Genomic DNA, 17,166 nt, shown 5'->3' on the forward strand with positions numbered 1-17,166 from the left:
GCTTTTTCTTAATTCTGTGTACTTAGGCAAGATTACTAAAGTTATTGTGTAGCACCCAATAACTACTTTGCTTAAAACAAATGTGTGCAAAACATAAAAGAACATTATAAGGTGTGTAGCTACTTGTATGATAGCAAAGTAGTCAGCTCATACTTCTCTGTATAAGGAACAAATTTCATTTCTTGGATATATGTTAAATGCCATGTAGAAAAATAATTTTTTTCTCCCTACCGACCTAACAGAAAATTCTCACCTGCTCGTCGTAGGTAAAAACTCAAATAGACAAAAAACTGAATTAAATGAGTGTATGCTTATTTACATGCAGCAGAAACCTCATGTATGTGAGATATGTAAGAAAATGTTTACATTAAAGACTAAGTTAAACCAGCATATGGTTATTCACACAGAAGAGAAACCTCATGTGTGTGAGGTATGTAACAAGTCATTTGCTCAAAAAAGTAATTTAAACAAGCATGTATGTATTCACAATGAAGAGAAACCTTATGTGTGTGAGATATGTAATGTGCCATTTTCTCAAAAGAGTATTTTAAATCATCATATGCTTATTCATACCCCAGAGAAACTTCATGTGTGTGAGGTATGTAACAAATCATTTAGAAAAAAGTCAGATTTAAAAAGGCATATGCTTATTCACACAGGAGAGACTCATGCATGTGAGCTATGTAATAAGACATTTAGAGAAAAGTCTATTTTAAAAAGGCATCAACTTGTTCACACAAGAGACAAACCTCATATATGTGAAGTTTGTAACTCCTCATTTTCTAAAAAGTGTGATTTAAATCGACATACGCTTATTCATACTGGAGAAAAACCTCACGTGTGTGAAATATGTAACAAATCATTTAAACGTAAGTTAAGTTTAAAATACCATATGCTTATTCACACAGGAGAGAAACCTTATGTGTATGAGGTATATAATAACTCATTTCAAGAAAAGTGTGGTTTAAATGCACATCTGCTTGTTCACACAGGAGAAAGACCTCATGTGTGCAAGGTATGCAATAAGTCATTTGCTAAAAAGAGTGGGTTAAATTACCATATGCTTATTTATAGTGGAGAGAAACTTCATGAGTGTGAGGTATGTAACAAATCATTTAGATACAAGTGTCATTTAAACAGCCATCTTCTTATTCACAGTGGAGAGAAACCTTATGTGTGTGAAGTATGTAATAAGTCATTTAGACACAAGGGTGACCTAAACAGGCATCTTCTTATTCACACAGAAGAGAAACCACATGTGTGTGATGTATGTAATAAGTCATTTAGAGAAAAGACTGCTTTAAAGAAGCATATACTTACTCACACACGAATACTTATTCACACAGGAGAGAAACCACATATGTGTGAGATATGTGGTAAATCATTTAAATTTAAGCATAACTTAAAACGCCATATGATTGTTCATACAGGACAGAAACTTCATGTGTGTGATGTATGTGATAATTCGTTTGGAGAAAAGACTACTTTAAATAGGCATTTAAGCATTCATACAGGAGAGAAACTCCATGTATGTGAGATATGTTATAAGTCATTTGCAGACAAAAGTCAGTTAAAAACCCATCTGCGTATTCACACAGGAGAGAAACCTTATGTGTGCGAAGTATGTAATAGTTCATTTGTTCAAAAGGGTGGGTTAAATTATCATATGCGTATTCATGCACGAAAGAACACTCATATGTGTGATGTATGTAATAAGTTATTTAGAAAAAAGAGTGCTTTAAACAGGCATATGCATATTCATACAAGAGACGGATCATTTAGATAGAAGAGTTATTTAAAGAAGCAAATCCTTGTGCAAACAGGAGAGAAACTTCATGAGTCACATATGTAACAAATATCTTAATGTTGAAGAATGGAAAGGCATATATCTATGAATATAGAAGCTTATTTGCTTTTGTGGAAAAGTTACATTAATAAGAACATGTATCTGTATAGTAAAGGTTTGTTCATGCAGAAAAGAAATTTCATTATACAGTACAAAGTCTGTGATCCGGACTCGTCGGGACCTCAGCGATTCCGTATTAGGGGTTTTTCCGAATTATAGATCATCAATTTAAATCTGGTAAGATGGCATGCAAAAATTATACAATTAAAAATATGAAACCATAATTTAGAAATAAATAGCAATTATGATCTAAAGGATATCTAATTTACAAAAAAAAAAAGCTTAATATTTATTTGTTTACTTTATTAAACCTTTCTTTCAATGTAAGTTGTTTAAGTTGCTTCGTTTTTTGTGCTAATACTTTCTCTTTAATTGTATAAACAGGCATAATTTCTTGTTCAATTACAAAGTTCCACTCTTCAAGTCCTGTAATTCCTGTGTCGAGAATACTGACTAACTTGTCAATCGAAATGTTTTCGTTTCGTCTCTGTCACTTTCTTGGTGCTACTTTGGTAGACGGTTGCACGGATTTTGGCGAGTAATACAACTTATGGTAAACCCCATTGCTGGATAAGTTATTTATGGTAACCAATACTTTGTTGTCATTTTATTAAAAAAATAATGCATTTTATTATGCATAAGTTCCGTGTTTTAAATATTATTTATGGCTTCTAAATATTAAAAATCAGTTTAATTGTACATTTTTATTTGAAATAAAAATTTTCTTGTTTAAAATATTTTATATAATTTTATGTTTTTGATGATGTAATCAATGACGTCACCTTACTTAATAAGTAATTGGTTTTATTAATATCTATAAATTTAATCTAATGTTTTATACATTATTTATGGCTGTTAAATATTAAAATACAATTTAATTTTGCATTTGTCTTAAAAATGATTTTATTATGAATGATTATTTAAATAATTTTAATTCTATGCATGATGTAATCAGCTCCCTGATTGGTTACTGAATATTTGTGCATTACTGCGCCATTTTAAAATTTTATTATTCATCTCTTCGAATTCGTCAGATTTCAAATGCAATGGATATCTCTGTTTCGAAGATGTTGTTATTGGTAATTACCAGGAATTATTGGTATTGGAATAAAAAAATTGCCCTTTGAGACCTTATTTTGGCCAACCTGCCTTTCCTAATCAAAGATTTATTTATAAATTGTTAATAGCGTTAGAGGAAATTAATTTGAATTTTTGGAGGAAACCTCGCTAATTGCTTCTTCAATGAAGTGCGAGATTTGTGGATAACAGATGAAGATGGTTAAAAGAGCCGATTCAATTATGATTTCGATTTTTTTGTGGTACTTATCAATAAACAAGCGGTTAAATTACTCAAAAAAATGTAAGTACATATTTTTCTTTTATTTTATAATTGTATACTTCAATTGTTGTTAAAAAAATTAATACACTATTTTCAAAAATTGCTGAGATAATTATTGTCACATATGTTTTAATGTTAATTATATTTTATATAACGTATTTTAAAGTATTTGAATTTAATAATATTCCAATTCTTTTAAATGTTGGTAGGATGGTTTTTAATTCGATATTGAATTTCGGTAATATTTTAATCTAATTAAATGTTGGCTCAATGATTTTATAGCGGTGTTTTTATTCTCTTTTTTGCTATATGAAAGTAATAGTAGCCTTACTTTAGTATTTTATACTCGTAGTAAATGTATTTATTTACACTTGCCTGCCATCTTAAAAAACGACATTTTCAACAAAAGACTAATCCATTACTTTTAACGATATTTATTTTTTTAAAGTTTCGAATACTTTACTATGCATAAAAACAGCGTTTTTCAAGATGGCTGACGATTGTAAAAATCGCGCCAACGTAAATCACCCAAAATCCGTGCAAACATCTACCAAAGTAGCACCACTTTCTTCACTATCAAAAGCGCGCATTGGTAAACGCTTTACGTGCATGCACACATTAAACAGCCATGCGTAAACTGATTATGCACATGCCTAAGTTTGTGGCTTTGAGGTCCGGATTATAGATCATTCCGGATAATGGACATCCAGATTACAGACTTTGTACTGTATAAGTGGGGTGTAACTTGTCATTTCTTCTAAATTCTTAGTAAATCAATTTTTTTTTTTTAATAAGAGAAAAGCCTTAAGTTTGCAAGATAAGTCTTTCTGAAGTACTGCTGACTTACAACAATATTTGCATATCTTCAGTATGCAAGTAGTAATGAAAGGTTTAAAGCTGCATATTCCCACGCTATATGCTGCTTTAAACCTTACATTCAGATTGTGGTACTTACATATTATCGCAACCAGGTTGAGCTATTTGTAAGTTTGAGTAAAAAAGTATGAATAGAAAGAAAATGTACATTTATTAATTACAGATAATTTTTAATACAGTTTTTTATATTATTTTGTTTTAAAATATAAAATAGCAATTAAACCCTTCCGGTTTTCTTTCGGCGGAAATCTTTTGGCTATTGCTTTTAGCACTGATTGAAAATCGTATTCGCCATAACCATGTACACGTCGACTTATTTTTACTTAAAAAAAATCCCAGAATTGCACAAAAATGGCGTTGCGCACACTCTTGACTTTATCCATGTACACTGCTATTTTCTCATAAATTACAAAAATTTGCACGAAAATGCAGGAAAATTTTGTGAATCTCCACATGCTCTTTTTACAAAACTACGTATAACACGTAGGGTTGCCGTAAGTAGGGTCGACAAATTTGGCAATTTATGCGAATTTTGGCCTGGTTGCGTTAATACGTAAGTACCCAGATTATTTAATCAGAATCGAATAACCTTTATGGATATCGCATTCCTCTAATTGGAAAAATTTCATTTTATTTTTTTGAATGATTAAGCGTATTCACTAAATGAAAATTTCAGTCACATTGTAATACAATTTTCACAACACTTTTGTAAAAGGTACCAGGGTATGAGATATGTTTTGTGGCATCTTAAGTGCTATAGCGTGTTATTTCAGTACTCTTCTGTATGCATGTATGTATGGATGTACCATATATTCTGGCGTATAAGGCACACTTTTAATACTAAAAGTGGGGTCAAAATTTATGAATGTGTGTTATGTGCTGGATATAAAAGTATTAGATTCAAAGATAAAAAAAAAGTAACATATAGAAATTAAATTTCTTCATTCCACCTGAATACTGTTTGTTTAATGGAAATGACATACCTTATGAAGTTAAAAATTTCCATTATCTGATAGCATGAACATTTTGTGATATTTGTGTTCCAATATGTCTTCAGCCACATCATGGAATTTTGTTTCTTCTTCACCATCATGGTTTCTCTGTTCCTTAAATAAATAATCATCCTCTTTTCATGTAGATTGTTAGACACTACACTTTTTTAATGACTTTTAAATTATATCTATATCTGGCTTAATTTCATTCCAAGCTTTTGCTATTCAGCTGTCAATAGTCAGCTAGACTAACATGACACATTTGACTTCCTTGATATAAAGGAAGTTTTAGTTGTTTGATCTTCTAGCATCCTACTGTAATTTTAAATTTTATTTGAATAGTTTATTGATGATCACATCTAAAAGCTGAACTAATAATATGTATCTATCTCCCTGGAATACGTGTATCTGTATTATTCTTTCAACAATATCCTCTTGTTTTCTGTTAGTTGGAACCCGAACATGTCCCAAATGAAAAGACTTTCTAAATTCTTTTAGGAAACAGGATGCTTTTGTAAAACATTTCTTATCCACAGTTTCACACCATTTCCATTTATCCATTCTTTTTCGTGAACATAAATGAAAATAGCAACTGGGACATAATATTTTGGCATTGCCTTTCTTTTTAAGAATAACTGTGGGTTTTAATTTTATACAATCCATTCAGCAGGAAAGCTCTAGAGCAAGGTGAGATTTTTTGTGTTGTTTTTATGTGAACCATTTTTGTTCCTTTCACATCATTTGTTGTATTTCCTATCACATGACACATAACTGTAGTTTCATCCATAATTCCAATATGTGACAGTAAATAATAATTTTGCCTTCATAGGTCAACAACATAGTTCTCGAAGATTATCAGTCTGTTGTCAAACTCTTTCAGAAGTTTTTGAACATTTTGTCTTCTCCGGTAGAATAAATTTTTCAATGTAATAACCTGAAAGTTGCTTTTTAAGCTTTTACTTTCATTTTACATTCTTCTTTGGTCACTTTAGTGCAAATAATCATAAGTAATGCATTATAAAGCCAGTTCATAACACTGTCTTCTAGGATAGGGAGTTTTTGTTACCCCTTGTAAATAACGTACACTTATTCTTTGGCATAGTAATTATTGTGGTTTAATTTTTTTCAGCTCATATATGGAGCTTTCACCAATATAAAGCAACCAACCTTCTGTTGTTTGATTTCCATTTTCCTTTCCAAACTGCATGACTTGGCATTTCAAAGCAGTACTCTGTGTGTTTCATTTATCAGGAGCCATATTTACTTTTAAAAGCAACTCTCTCATCTGTATTTTCACTTAAGCAAATGTAATGTACTTTAGCCTTTGATGTTCACTTCAAAATCAGGTTTTGCAGTGACTACAGAAAGAGAAAATTTTAAGCCACGAATTCATTTTTGAGTCAGAAGTGCAGTTCTTTCCCAAATTATCTCCTCCTTGTCTCGAACCCTAGCCCTTTGTGTAGCACAAGCTTTTGGTTCTGCAAGGAAGAGCTGTATTTCAGCAGCATATATTAGCTTAATTTGTCTAATTACTTAATTTAGTCTCTATATTCATTAACATGATACTAGTATTATTAAAGGAAGTAAGAAAGCAAAATATATTAAATTCTAAGCTAATATATTATCTACCAATAAATATTTTGACAAAAGTGCAAATAACAATATGTGTGGTCCTGATATATGTCATGCCTCCATTAAACATCATGTAGGAAACATTATTCACATTAGTGGCATGCAAGATGCTAAGAAATGTAGAGTTCTTTGTTTTCGAGAAAGGTGTAATCGTCAGGTATCAGAAAAATAGCTGATCTTTAAGATGCATATATAGTGAGATGTACTACCAAAATTCAACAGTAGCCTATGTGATTCAAAAATGGAAGGTGTGGAGTGATTTTCAGAATGTGCTTCAAGTCAGCGGACCAGCCAAACTGGGAGATGGGGATGGCCAGGTGCTGTCCAGTGAAATTTGTAAGAACCGCACTCAACCAGTGGCCCACATACTCCAGGAGTTTCAACAAGCAACCAGGAGTGTTGCTGCAATGAATACCATCTGTAAAAAATCACATCTACTTTTTCTTCATGGTTGTGCTGCTGTCTATAAGACCTTGATCATAAAGTCCAACTGCCCTACTCTTTCAATATGGTGCAAAGCATGCCATCAGTAAACTATTGATCAGTAGTATCGTGTTCTCTGGAGGGTAAAATCTAAGATCACCATCTGTCGTTTGAATGGTAGGGTCTGGGTCTGGCATCTGCGTGGAAAACGTCTGCTACGGTAATGCATTGTGCCCACAGTAAACTTTGCCACCGTTGCAATTATGACCTAGGGCTGTTTCTCCTAGTACGGATTGAACCTTGATCTAAATTAAAAGTAAACTTGGCTCCGATGCCTAATACACTATCATAGATGATAGTGAGCTTCGTATGTTGTGGTGGTTTTTTTTGTTGGACTATGTTACTTTCAGAATGACATCGTCAGCTGTTCTAGGACAAGTTGGATAACCGAGTGAAGGGGTGCAACAACCGTCCAATATCAGTGGAGGAACTGACATGTTATCTCCAAGGCAAGTGAAAGGAAATTTCATCAGCCGTCATACAAGGACTTGTGAAAAGCATGCCCTTGTGGATGGAGGCTTTAATTGTCGCTTCTAGAAGCTTAACCAACTATTGAATATTAATAAATATTGTTTTTCTTTTATATCAAAAGTGTCCATATACTTATTGCTAGATAGTGTATATTACCAAGCCATAATTCATGACCAGGTCAGCCAATTATGCCCTTCAGTGGGCTAGAATAACATTCATGTGCACACCTGCATTGAATACAATCTACCGTCTCTCCAGAATTCTTTACTGCCTCAAGCATTTCCTTCATGTGCATACTATTTCCCTTATTGCTTTTAAATTCTGTATACCATTGTTTGAAAGCCTGGGAAAAATCTTCAAATGGATGACTTTAATATATAACAGCATTGCACACATATTGTACCTTATATAGAGAGTATAGCTAAATACCAAAAATAATAATAATAATAATAATAATAATAATAATTGTGTAATTGCAGGTAGATGTTATGTCTACCTGCATTTACGCAATTAATTTTTCTGTATTGCCGAACTGGAATGTGCAGTTTGTGTACACACACACATACATATGTATGCATGTACACAAACAAAACAGAATAGTACTTTTATGTCTCACTTCATTATCAATCACTGTAAAGTACCTTTTTTGTGTGCTGAGAATGCTTAGAAATCAGGTTATACAAAATTTATGTGCACAACATCCTAGGTGTAAAACATTAATTTTGAACTGTGCTCTTAGTGCCACAATGCAGCGAGTGTGAAGTTACTTTAATTTAAAGAAATACCAAACTCTTTTAAAGAAATAAGGTTTTTCTTCTTTATCGGGGCTTCATGCAAATGTTCAAGTACATTTGTGCATAGTAGTCACAGTTCTAAAATTAAGCATTTACTTTTAACAACTGACTCCTAGATAATGTATAAAATTTCATGGTACCACCTTCAAATTCTGAAACACAGTTAAGTACAGTCAAAAGTCGTTAATCCGGACTCGTCAGAACTTCGGCGATTCCAGATTATCGATTTTTCCGGATTATAGATCATCAGTTTAAATCTCGTAAGATGACATGCAGAAATTCTTAAATTAAAAATATGAAACCGTAATTTATGAAATAAAGAACAATTATGATCTAAAGGGTATCAAAATTTACAAAAAAAAAGCTCAATATTTATTTGTTTACTTTATTAAACATTTCTTTCAATGTAAGTTGTTTAAGTTGCTTCGGTTTATGTGATAATACTTTCTCTTTAATTCTATAAACAGACATAATTTCTTGTTCAGTTAAAAAGTTCCGCTGTTCAAGTCCCGTAATTGCTGTGGCGAGAGCACCGATTAACTTGTCAATCGAAATTTTTTCGTTTTCACTAACCTCTCTGTCACCTTCTTCATGTCTTTATCCATTTTTTGCAGCAATTCCACTTTTTGTTTGATGGACATCGAAACATACTTTCATTTTGTAGATCCTTTGGGAGCTCCAGCATCGGAAATTCTATTTGACATAATCGAAAGTTCAAGTTTTCTTTTATAAAATTGCTCTTACAGTCTGCAAAAAATAATAAGCCGGATCCACTTCGAAGATTACGGAACAACGCAATCATCAACATTAACTAAAATAGATAATTTTAGCTTATACCGTCCGTTATACATTAAACGCGCACGCTAAAACGTATTCTGCGTTTGCGCACACGCATATGCGCAGTCGTAAACGCCTATGCGCATGTGTTGTCGCGGCGAGTGCACAGAAAGTTTTTAGCTTTGAGGTCCGTATTATGGGTGTCTGAATTAACGACTTTTGACTGTATTTCATCACTATATAAATGCTGTAATTTGTAAGTGCACTGTATTAAATGTGCATTGTTTTAAGTAGTATTTTTTGTGCATTGTTTTAAGTAGCATACTTCTGTTCATTGTCACCAGATATTGAGGGTTGTTTCTATATAACCTCAAGTTCAAATGTAATATGTATAATGTTTACAAAAACACATGGAAGATTACCACAACAAATATCAGGAATCAAGTCTATGTCAAAGGATTTCATTCAATTTTTGAATGTGTCCATGCTGTAGGGGATTTTATGTGCGTAAAGGGTATAAGAACACATTTGCAAAACTGAATTGCTTGGAAAGGATCTTTCGCATGAAAGTAAGAAACACTTATTTACTAAATTTGTATTTAAAAACTGTCCTAGAAAGTGGTAGAAAATGCATGATCTTTAATTTTCCAAAATTCTCACTTCTCTTTAAAGAAGAATATATATCCTATTGACAGTTCATGCTGCATGTGCAGTTCAACATTATGGAGAAAGAGAAACCTTAATTTTTTCTATTCATAGAGACACTGGCTCTCTCTATATATATATTTAATAATGCAACTTATGACATTAAAAGAAACTGGCCACATTTTGCCATTTTTATAACTTTAATTCAAATGATTTCCTACTTTGCAATTATGCTTAACAAATATTTTCAAAACAGGACTTTTAATTGAAGTAACTATGTTTTTCCAATTGATTTTCAAATTTTTTTCATGGGATTCAATGAAATAATATTCCTCCTATTTTAGTCTGAATGTTTTAATTAATAAAATTCAATAGTTTTGTTTCAAAATTATAAGCAGGAATGTTTTTTTTTTCACCATTTATAGCCTTAAAGTTAAAAAAAAGAAAAAAAAAATTAAATTAAAAAGATAATTATTATAAAAAGTCTAAAATTTGTATAATGAATCTTTGAAATTGAATAGTTTTCACTCATTTGAAAAGGTTATTCTGATATAAAACAAATATTAAATAATATGTGTATAAAAAGAAAGTCCAAAAAGTGGAATGCGTTTTTCTAGTTTTAATTAGTGCGCACAACATATAATTAGTACATCAAGCATAGATAGATTAAATGCCAAATCAGTAATTTTTTTTTAAAAGAAACCTGCTTGCAACTTTTAGCCACATGTAGTGCATTTTTCCATATTTCTCAGATGAATTAAATCCCTAAGAAAAGCTTAAATTAAGACTGTTTTAGCTTGCTGTACACATTTATGTGCATAAACTAAGGTATAATTGTTTGTATCCAAATGTTAACTGAATTCACACGAATTTCTGTCAGTATCATTTATGTTAAAACACAGTCATTTACTGAATAAGGCACACTCAAAAAATTTATTATATATATATATATATATTTTTTTTTTTTTTTTTTTTTTTTTTTTTTTTTTTTTCTGCTGTGTTTCATGTGTTACGTAGCTCAATATTCAAGTATCATTCATTCTATATAAATTTTATGTTTTACTGTGCGCTAAGTTTCTCTGGAGAAATATCCCTGTCTATTATACTCAAAATAGTGCATATAAGTATACAAATACACATATATGCAGAATTATTGATGAATAAATCTGCAGTTCAACAGAGGTACAAACATGATACTTACATCAAACAGTCAAAATATTTATATATATGCATATGAGTATTAAACAATTTAGTCACTTTGGTATCCTCATGATAAAGCTAACCCTATAAATAGAAATGACTCATTGTTAGTTATATATATATTATTATTTTTAGTAGTACTATTTGCAGATATAAAATGTAAAACTAGAGAGCTAGAGTAAAGTTTACCAAATAAATTACCTTAGTATGAATACATAAAATCGGCTACTCGTATTAGAATCTGTTTATATTTTTAAATTGAATGAGAGGAAACTAATCACAAAATTATAACAAGGTCAAGTATTATAAATTTTACTGCCCTTCTAGTTATATGTGGTAATTAATGATAATGAAATGACCAGCAGATAAGTGTGTTTACATACAGAATTATGAATACTTCTCTAAATGTAAGTGTTTATATGCACATAACAGAGATAGGCAGAAATATTTAAATTAGCATTTAATTAAATACTTTTATCCGCCAGATAAAATTAACATCATCAATATGCATGATGCATCATTTGTACTGTAGTCTGTGCTTTAAAATAGATGTCTCAAGACAAAATCTCTCCCTCCTTTTCGCAATTTTCGGTAACTATGGGAATGTCTGTCTTTGATAAGACTAAAACACTAAACACAATTTTCCAAATTTTATTCATAGCTGGAAATTACCATCTCAGATGAAAAGGAGAAAATTATTTCAGTGGGGATGCATTCTAAGCAATGTACATCACCGTTTACAATTTAGAGATAATTACAATTTTATGTGATTTCCTATGAATTCCTTTGTCATTCCTAACAGTTGCATTGATAAACTGACACTGAATTGTACAAAATAGAAATGCTTATTAGAAATAGCAGCTGGCTGTATATGCCTGAAAGGAAGGATGTGTAATGAAGTTATATGCATGCACTTGTACCGTTGTACTTTTATCTGCAAGATAATTTGATTCAAGGAATTAACATGGAAGAGATATTTATTATTTTTTTTTATTGTCTCTAATATACTCTAAGTATTTGTGTATGAAGTGATGTTATTTCATTTTTACTGAGTAAGAATTTTACATAATTTGTTTTCTAAAATTAAAATGTTGACATAATTGAATTTATAAATTCTAAACAAGTTTTAGCCCAGTGGCATCAAAGTTAAGATTGCAGAGCACTGATTATTTTAATCTTAGCACAGTGTTTGGAGTATAGATGTTTATGTGATTTTGCGCATGTGTAACATAAATATAAGCAAACTTACTTTGGAAATTCATTCACAAAGGCATTACTCCTGTTACACAGATAAGGTTTGCATACCGCTTTTTAATCATTTAACATATCTACTGAACAAAATTTACTTCAACGACCAGGTTTCACACTTGCAGCTTGAGTTTTGATGACTTTGACAAGAAAGCAGCCAAGAAAACTACTCATAAACTTAAAAAAAAAAAAAAAAAAAAAAAAAAAGGAAAACCTACTAAGATAGTTTCTAATAATTTAACTCCTGTTGCTGAATGATAAAACTCAATAAAATATAAAATTTCGGTAAAAGTTTACTATTGGGTGCCCCTTGTTTTTTGGCGATTCTTTTTTTGACGCCAGAAAGGCACAATTTAAAGATGGCCGCTAAACAAAACCAAAATAAGAAGTCAAAGAATTGCACAAACTCTATGTACACATCGATCTGTTTTAGCTTTAAAAAAAATCCAAGAATTGCACAAACTAAGCATTGCGCACTGCCTTAAATTTGTCCATGTACACATCAATCTCTTTTCATTTAAGTAAAATCAGGAAACAAAGTTAAAACTATCATGGTAACCAGAAGTGAGGTTTCATCGCCAAAATTTAAAAAAAATTGTCGCTAATCGAAGGGGCACCCGATTCTACTCCAGAGCCAAAATTTCTTAGATGTGTGCGAAAACATTGAGGAATCTAGTTCAGATGCAGACTGTCTGTACTTTCTGATATATGAGTAATATCTAGTAAACTACTATTTAAGTACTGTTACTTACCTGGGTGATTTTTTATCATAATGTGCACTCTACAATTGGCATATTGACAACCCAAAGATAAAATTCAGCTCATAAATATATTTATTTCAGTCTGTCTATTACTCACTTTTGATTAAATTTTATCACTTAAATTTTGACTTTCTTTTTTTGTGTACTGCTATCTATATTAGTGAATTATTTTTTACATTTGGTCAGAAGTGCCTCCAGGATTTTAGCAAAAAATATAAGGCAAGGAATGTTGTGAATGAAACACATTCGGGAATATGTTGTAGGAGTTCCATGGTGAGGCAAGACACAAGTATAAAATGTATAAACTTTATTTAACACATCAATTATAACATTCCGATGAGAAGGGAAATTCCTGCTTCATGCACACCGCTTTCTCTCCTCACCATCTGCCGCTCATCCGAGGCGGGCATGCGCAGTACCAGTGCCTCCTAGATTCACTGGCAGTACTCCTTAAACTTCGTACGGTGTTTCCATAGTAACACTAAGGCCAAAGAATCTCTAAGGATCTTGATATTCTTTGCTAAGGCTCCTCTAAACCAGGCTGAATCACCAACTTTTCTCTCTTGGCGAGGAAGGGAACGCGCTGCCTGCACACATTGGCTGAATGTCTGCTGTTTTTTTTTTTTTTTTTTTTTTTTTCAAGATTGATTTTATAGACGCGCGGCATTGAGCGCATATAAATTTTCAGATAATTTATTAATTCTCGAATAGTATGTAGACGTTTTCACTTAAATAAAAATTTCGCGTATATTTTGTAAACATATTCAAAAGAACTTTTCTTTAGATGTTTCAGTTTAGTTAGCAGACTAAAATAAATAAGATATGAATAAAAACTTTCAATAGTGTCAAATGGGGAAATAGTAAAAGCGTAGAGTGTGCAAATAAATTTATCTTAATGACATTTTAACAAAAATTTCCATAAAAACACTGTAAATTCATACTAAAAAAATAACTTAAGTATATGTTGTCATTTAAGTCTGAGGTATATGGAAATAATTGTGCAAGACTCTGAAGAAACACATTCTTTTAAATGTGTGAAATATTTCCTAACACATATGGAAGAAGAAAGTACAGCATTCTGTGTTTTGGATGCTTTTCACCAAATGTAATATAAATACGAACTAGAAACCGTAATAAAAAGTCCTTCCTCTCCAATCAGATCACCTTTGTGTTGCATTGTATTTGTAATACTTCTAAAAATCCAATTTTTGCCTAAATTAAAAAACAGTTATTCCATAAAAGATAATAAATGTGAACGTATATAGAATGAATTTTGTAATTTGAGTTATGTTACAAAATAATTCATAGTTTATATATTTTATACTAATAATTTGGATAAAACTTGTCCTTTTCCAATTTAAGAATGTGTGTTAACCGCATTCTTAAATTGCGAAAGGACGACTTAACCACATGTAATTCATTTCAAAGCATAAAAGAAAGCTTATTTTTTATTTTACACAGCAACAGCATTTTCATGCAGTCAAGTTTTTTTAATTGCTAGTTATTATACATAATACTAGCAATCTATAGCTGTTTTACAATTTTCACATATGCTTTTTTTTCAACAACTTATTATATATAGCTCCTGCGATGTAATGTATATCATTTTCTTCCACAGCTGGGGGCAAGCGACGTTTCACTGCCACTGCAGAAGAGGTAGATGGCACTACAGAATTGGAGATAGGATGCAAGACCTCCTTTCTGATAGCAACCTCTAATTCAGAAGCATCAAAAAGGCTGTGGTCACTTTCAGAACAATAATTTGGATTATTGGTATCTGAAATGAACTGTGATAGGCACACTAATTTCAGTGCTCTCTTGGCTTGCAAAGGAGTAGGCTCTGCACCCGACTTTCGTCTAATCTGTGAAGAGGCATTTTCCAGCGCATCTTGTGTCAACCTGCCTGGTAAGAAAAATGTAAACCCCTCGGAAAATAATTCTTTTGAGAGTTTCACAACACTCAATGTGCTCATAATAATGCCAGTTTGAAATGGCTTCCATGCTTTCCCAAACTGAACAGTTTCAGTCACTTGAATGAATTTTAATAAAATATTAAATTTCTCATCTTGATTTTCGATAGTGATGCCTTTTTTTGGATGCCTTGCAGTCATAATTGTAAACCATTCTGCTACAAGTCTCAGCCGTCGTGCAGAAGTTAATGCTTCTTTTGCAACTTGGTGTAAAATAACTGCTTTTTCATCAGCAGCGGCTGTTTTTACAGAAAACAATTACACAGCAGATGCCACATTCATCGAGGAAAAGTGTGTTGGGAAGAGATGAACTCTGTTCAAGTGATGTAGAGATCTCAGGGCAGCATCTGATTCTATCTCACTTGACCAGAGTCGTTTCACATACACTGAAGATACTATCCTCGATGGCAAGGCATGCTGCTGGCGAAATTCCTCTGGTAATATTATAATACTTGAAAGAAATGCATTTCTCATGTTATTAATGAGATGTGATACATCTGCAATACTGTGAATGAAAACATCAGGTCCTCCAATGTTGTAATTTGTCTTCCTATCTGTCCTCGAGACAGCTACATACAATGACGACCACATTGCTCTGTTATTGCTTCCCATATCTGAAACAGAAGCTCTTATAGTTAAACCTATTTCTGTAGCTGCTACTACAGTTCTATGAATTAGATCTTTCATGTCAGAACCTGATGTTGAAGCCCTGTCAACTCATTGGCAACAATCTGTTTCCATGATGTTTTAAGCCTCTAAGCATTACAATAGTGTAATGCTTAGCAACTGCAGGTTTTCCTAACGTAACATTTCCAATGACTGACTTAGACGATGTATCAAAATCTTGATATGAAGCTATTTCCATTTCGTCAACTAAAAGGCAGCAGTTCCTATCAAGAGCATCCAATGAATGAACTTTTGTCTTGAGGAAAAAAAAAAAAACAAATTTTCTAAAATGCCGAAATTTATTTTTATGTCCCTAATCCTCGTGTTCAAGGTACTGTATTATGGTGCTTGGTATCGAGTACTTCTGAGGTAATTATATCCATGTTTGCCCAAAGCAAATCGCATTTTCAGTCCTTTTGTAATGGACTTTTCTGACCAGTTCCTTTTTGACTGCACAGCAAGGGCTCATACTTGCTCATCGGACAAAAATAATGTCAATTTTGCATCTTTTTCTTGAAGCTGTTGCTCAAGGAATTATATTTTTTTTTTAACAACTCTTCATTTGAAGCAGGTAGAGTTTCCTAAATTCAAAAAGAAATAGTAAACATGTTAAACTGTGATTATTTTTTTAAAGAATTGTTGGATGAATTAATATATTTGTAATAACAATGATTTTTTCAACAATTTTTTGGAGAATATTAAACAATTTACCACTTCGGTATTTGGCTTAGGACATCTTACTTCTCTTGTTCTCTTGTCAGTTACAGATGGTGGTGGATTTGGAATGCTAAAGAGTGTTGTACTGCAGTTTTTCTTAGTTTTTTCCTATCTTTGCATAGTGACTCAAATTGAGATTCCTCAAAATGATCCTGTAAATACATAAAGTAATAAAAAAAAGTATACAAAATAAATAAAAGTACAAAAAACAAATCACACAGTAAGGTTGTGCCAAAGGCAGCAAGCATGAACTGTAACTAAGTATAGGCAATAAATAAATATGCAGGTAATTAAATTAGGCTCAGTATTATAAAAAGCTGAAACAATATATCAAACCATGTCTAACATATCAGCAGCAGCATCTTGTAAGCTTGAGCAGAATTTAATTATCCAATATTTATTTTTTGCCTATGATTTAAAGTGTTCTTTAGAACATTATCCAAAAATTAAATTAAGCAGTCTTCTGCTATAACATTAAAAACAACTAAAGTAAAACTTTATATTTCTTGCTATAGTGCTCTTACAATAGATAAGAAAATATGAGTTGGCTTCACCCAACTTTTAAGATACTAGGCCAATAAATACATTTATAATTAGAGTAGACTATGATTCTTGTTATAATTCTAGTAATGTTTATTTCTCTAATTGAAATATTTAATTTTTAATTTTCTAATCATTCAAAACATAGC

The 17,166-nt window shown here is 31.7% G+C and overlaps 1 protein-coding gene across 1 annotated transcript; it reads left to right on the top strand.

The window, feature by feature from the left end:
• The first annotated feature begins 319 nt into the window (after positions 1-319).
• LOC118206002 (uncharacterized) lies at positions 320-16,478 on the top strand. Its single transcript, XM_035378278.2, has 2 exons — positions 320-869; positions 14,743-16,478. Exons 1-2 carry the CDS (start codon positions 320-322, stop codon positions 14,883-14,885), a joined length of 693 nt encoding a protein of 230 aa, XP_035234169.2. The 3' UTR covers positions 14,886-16,478.
• The last annotated feature ends 688 nt before the right edge of the window (positions 16,479-17,166 follow it).

This window comes from Stegodyphus dumicola, chromosome 11 (assembly GCF_044657685.1).
Source record: "Stegodyphus dumicola isolate Sdum_Otavi_A_Nest chromosome 11, ASM4465768v1".
Lineage (NCBI taxonomy): Eukaryota > Metazoa > Arthropoda > Arachnida > Araneae > Eresidae > Stegodyphus > Stegodyphus dumicola.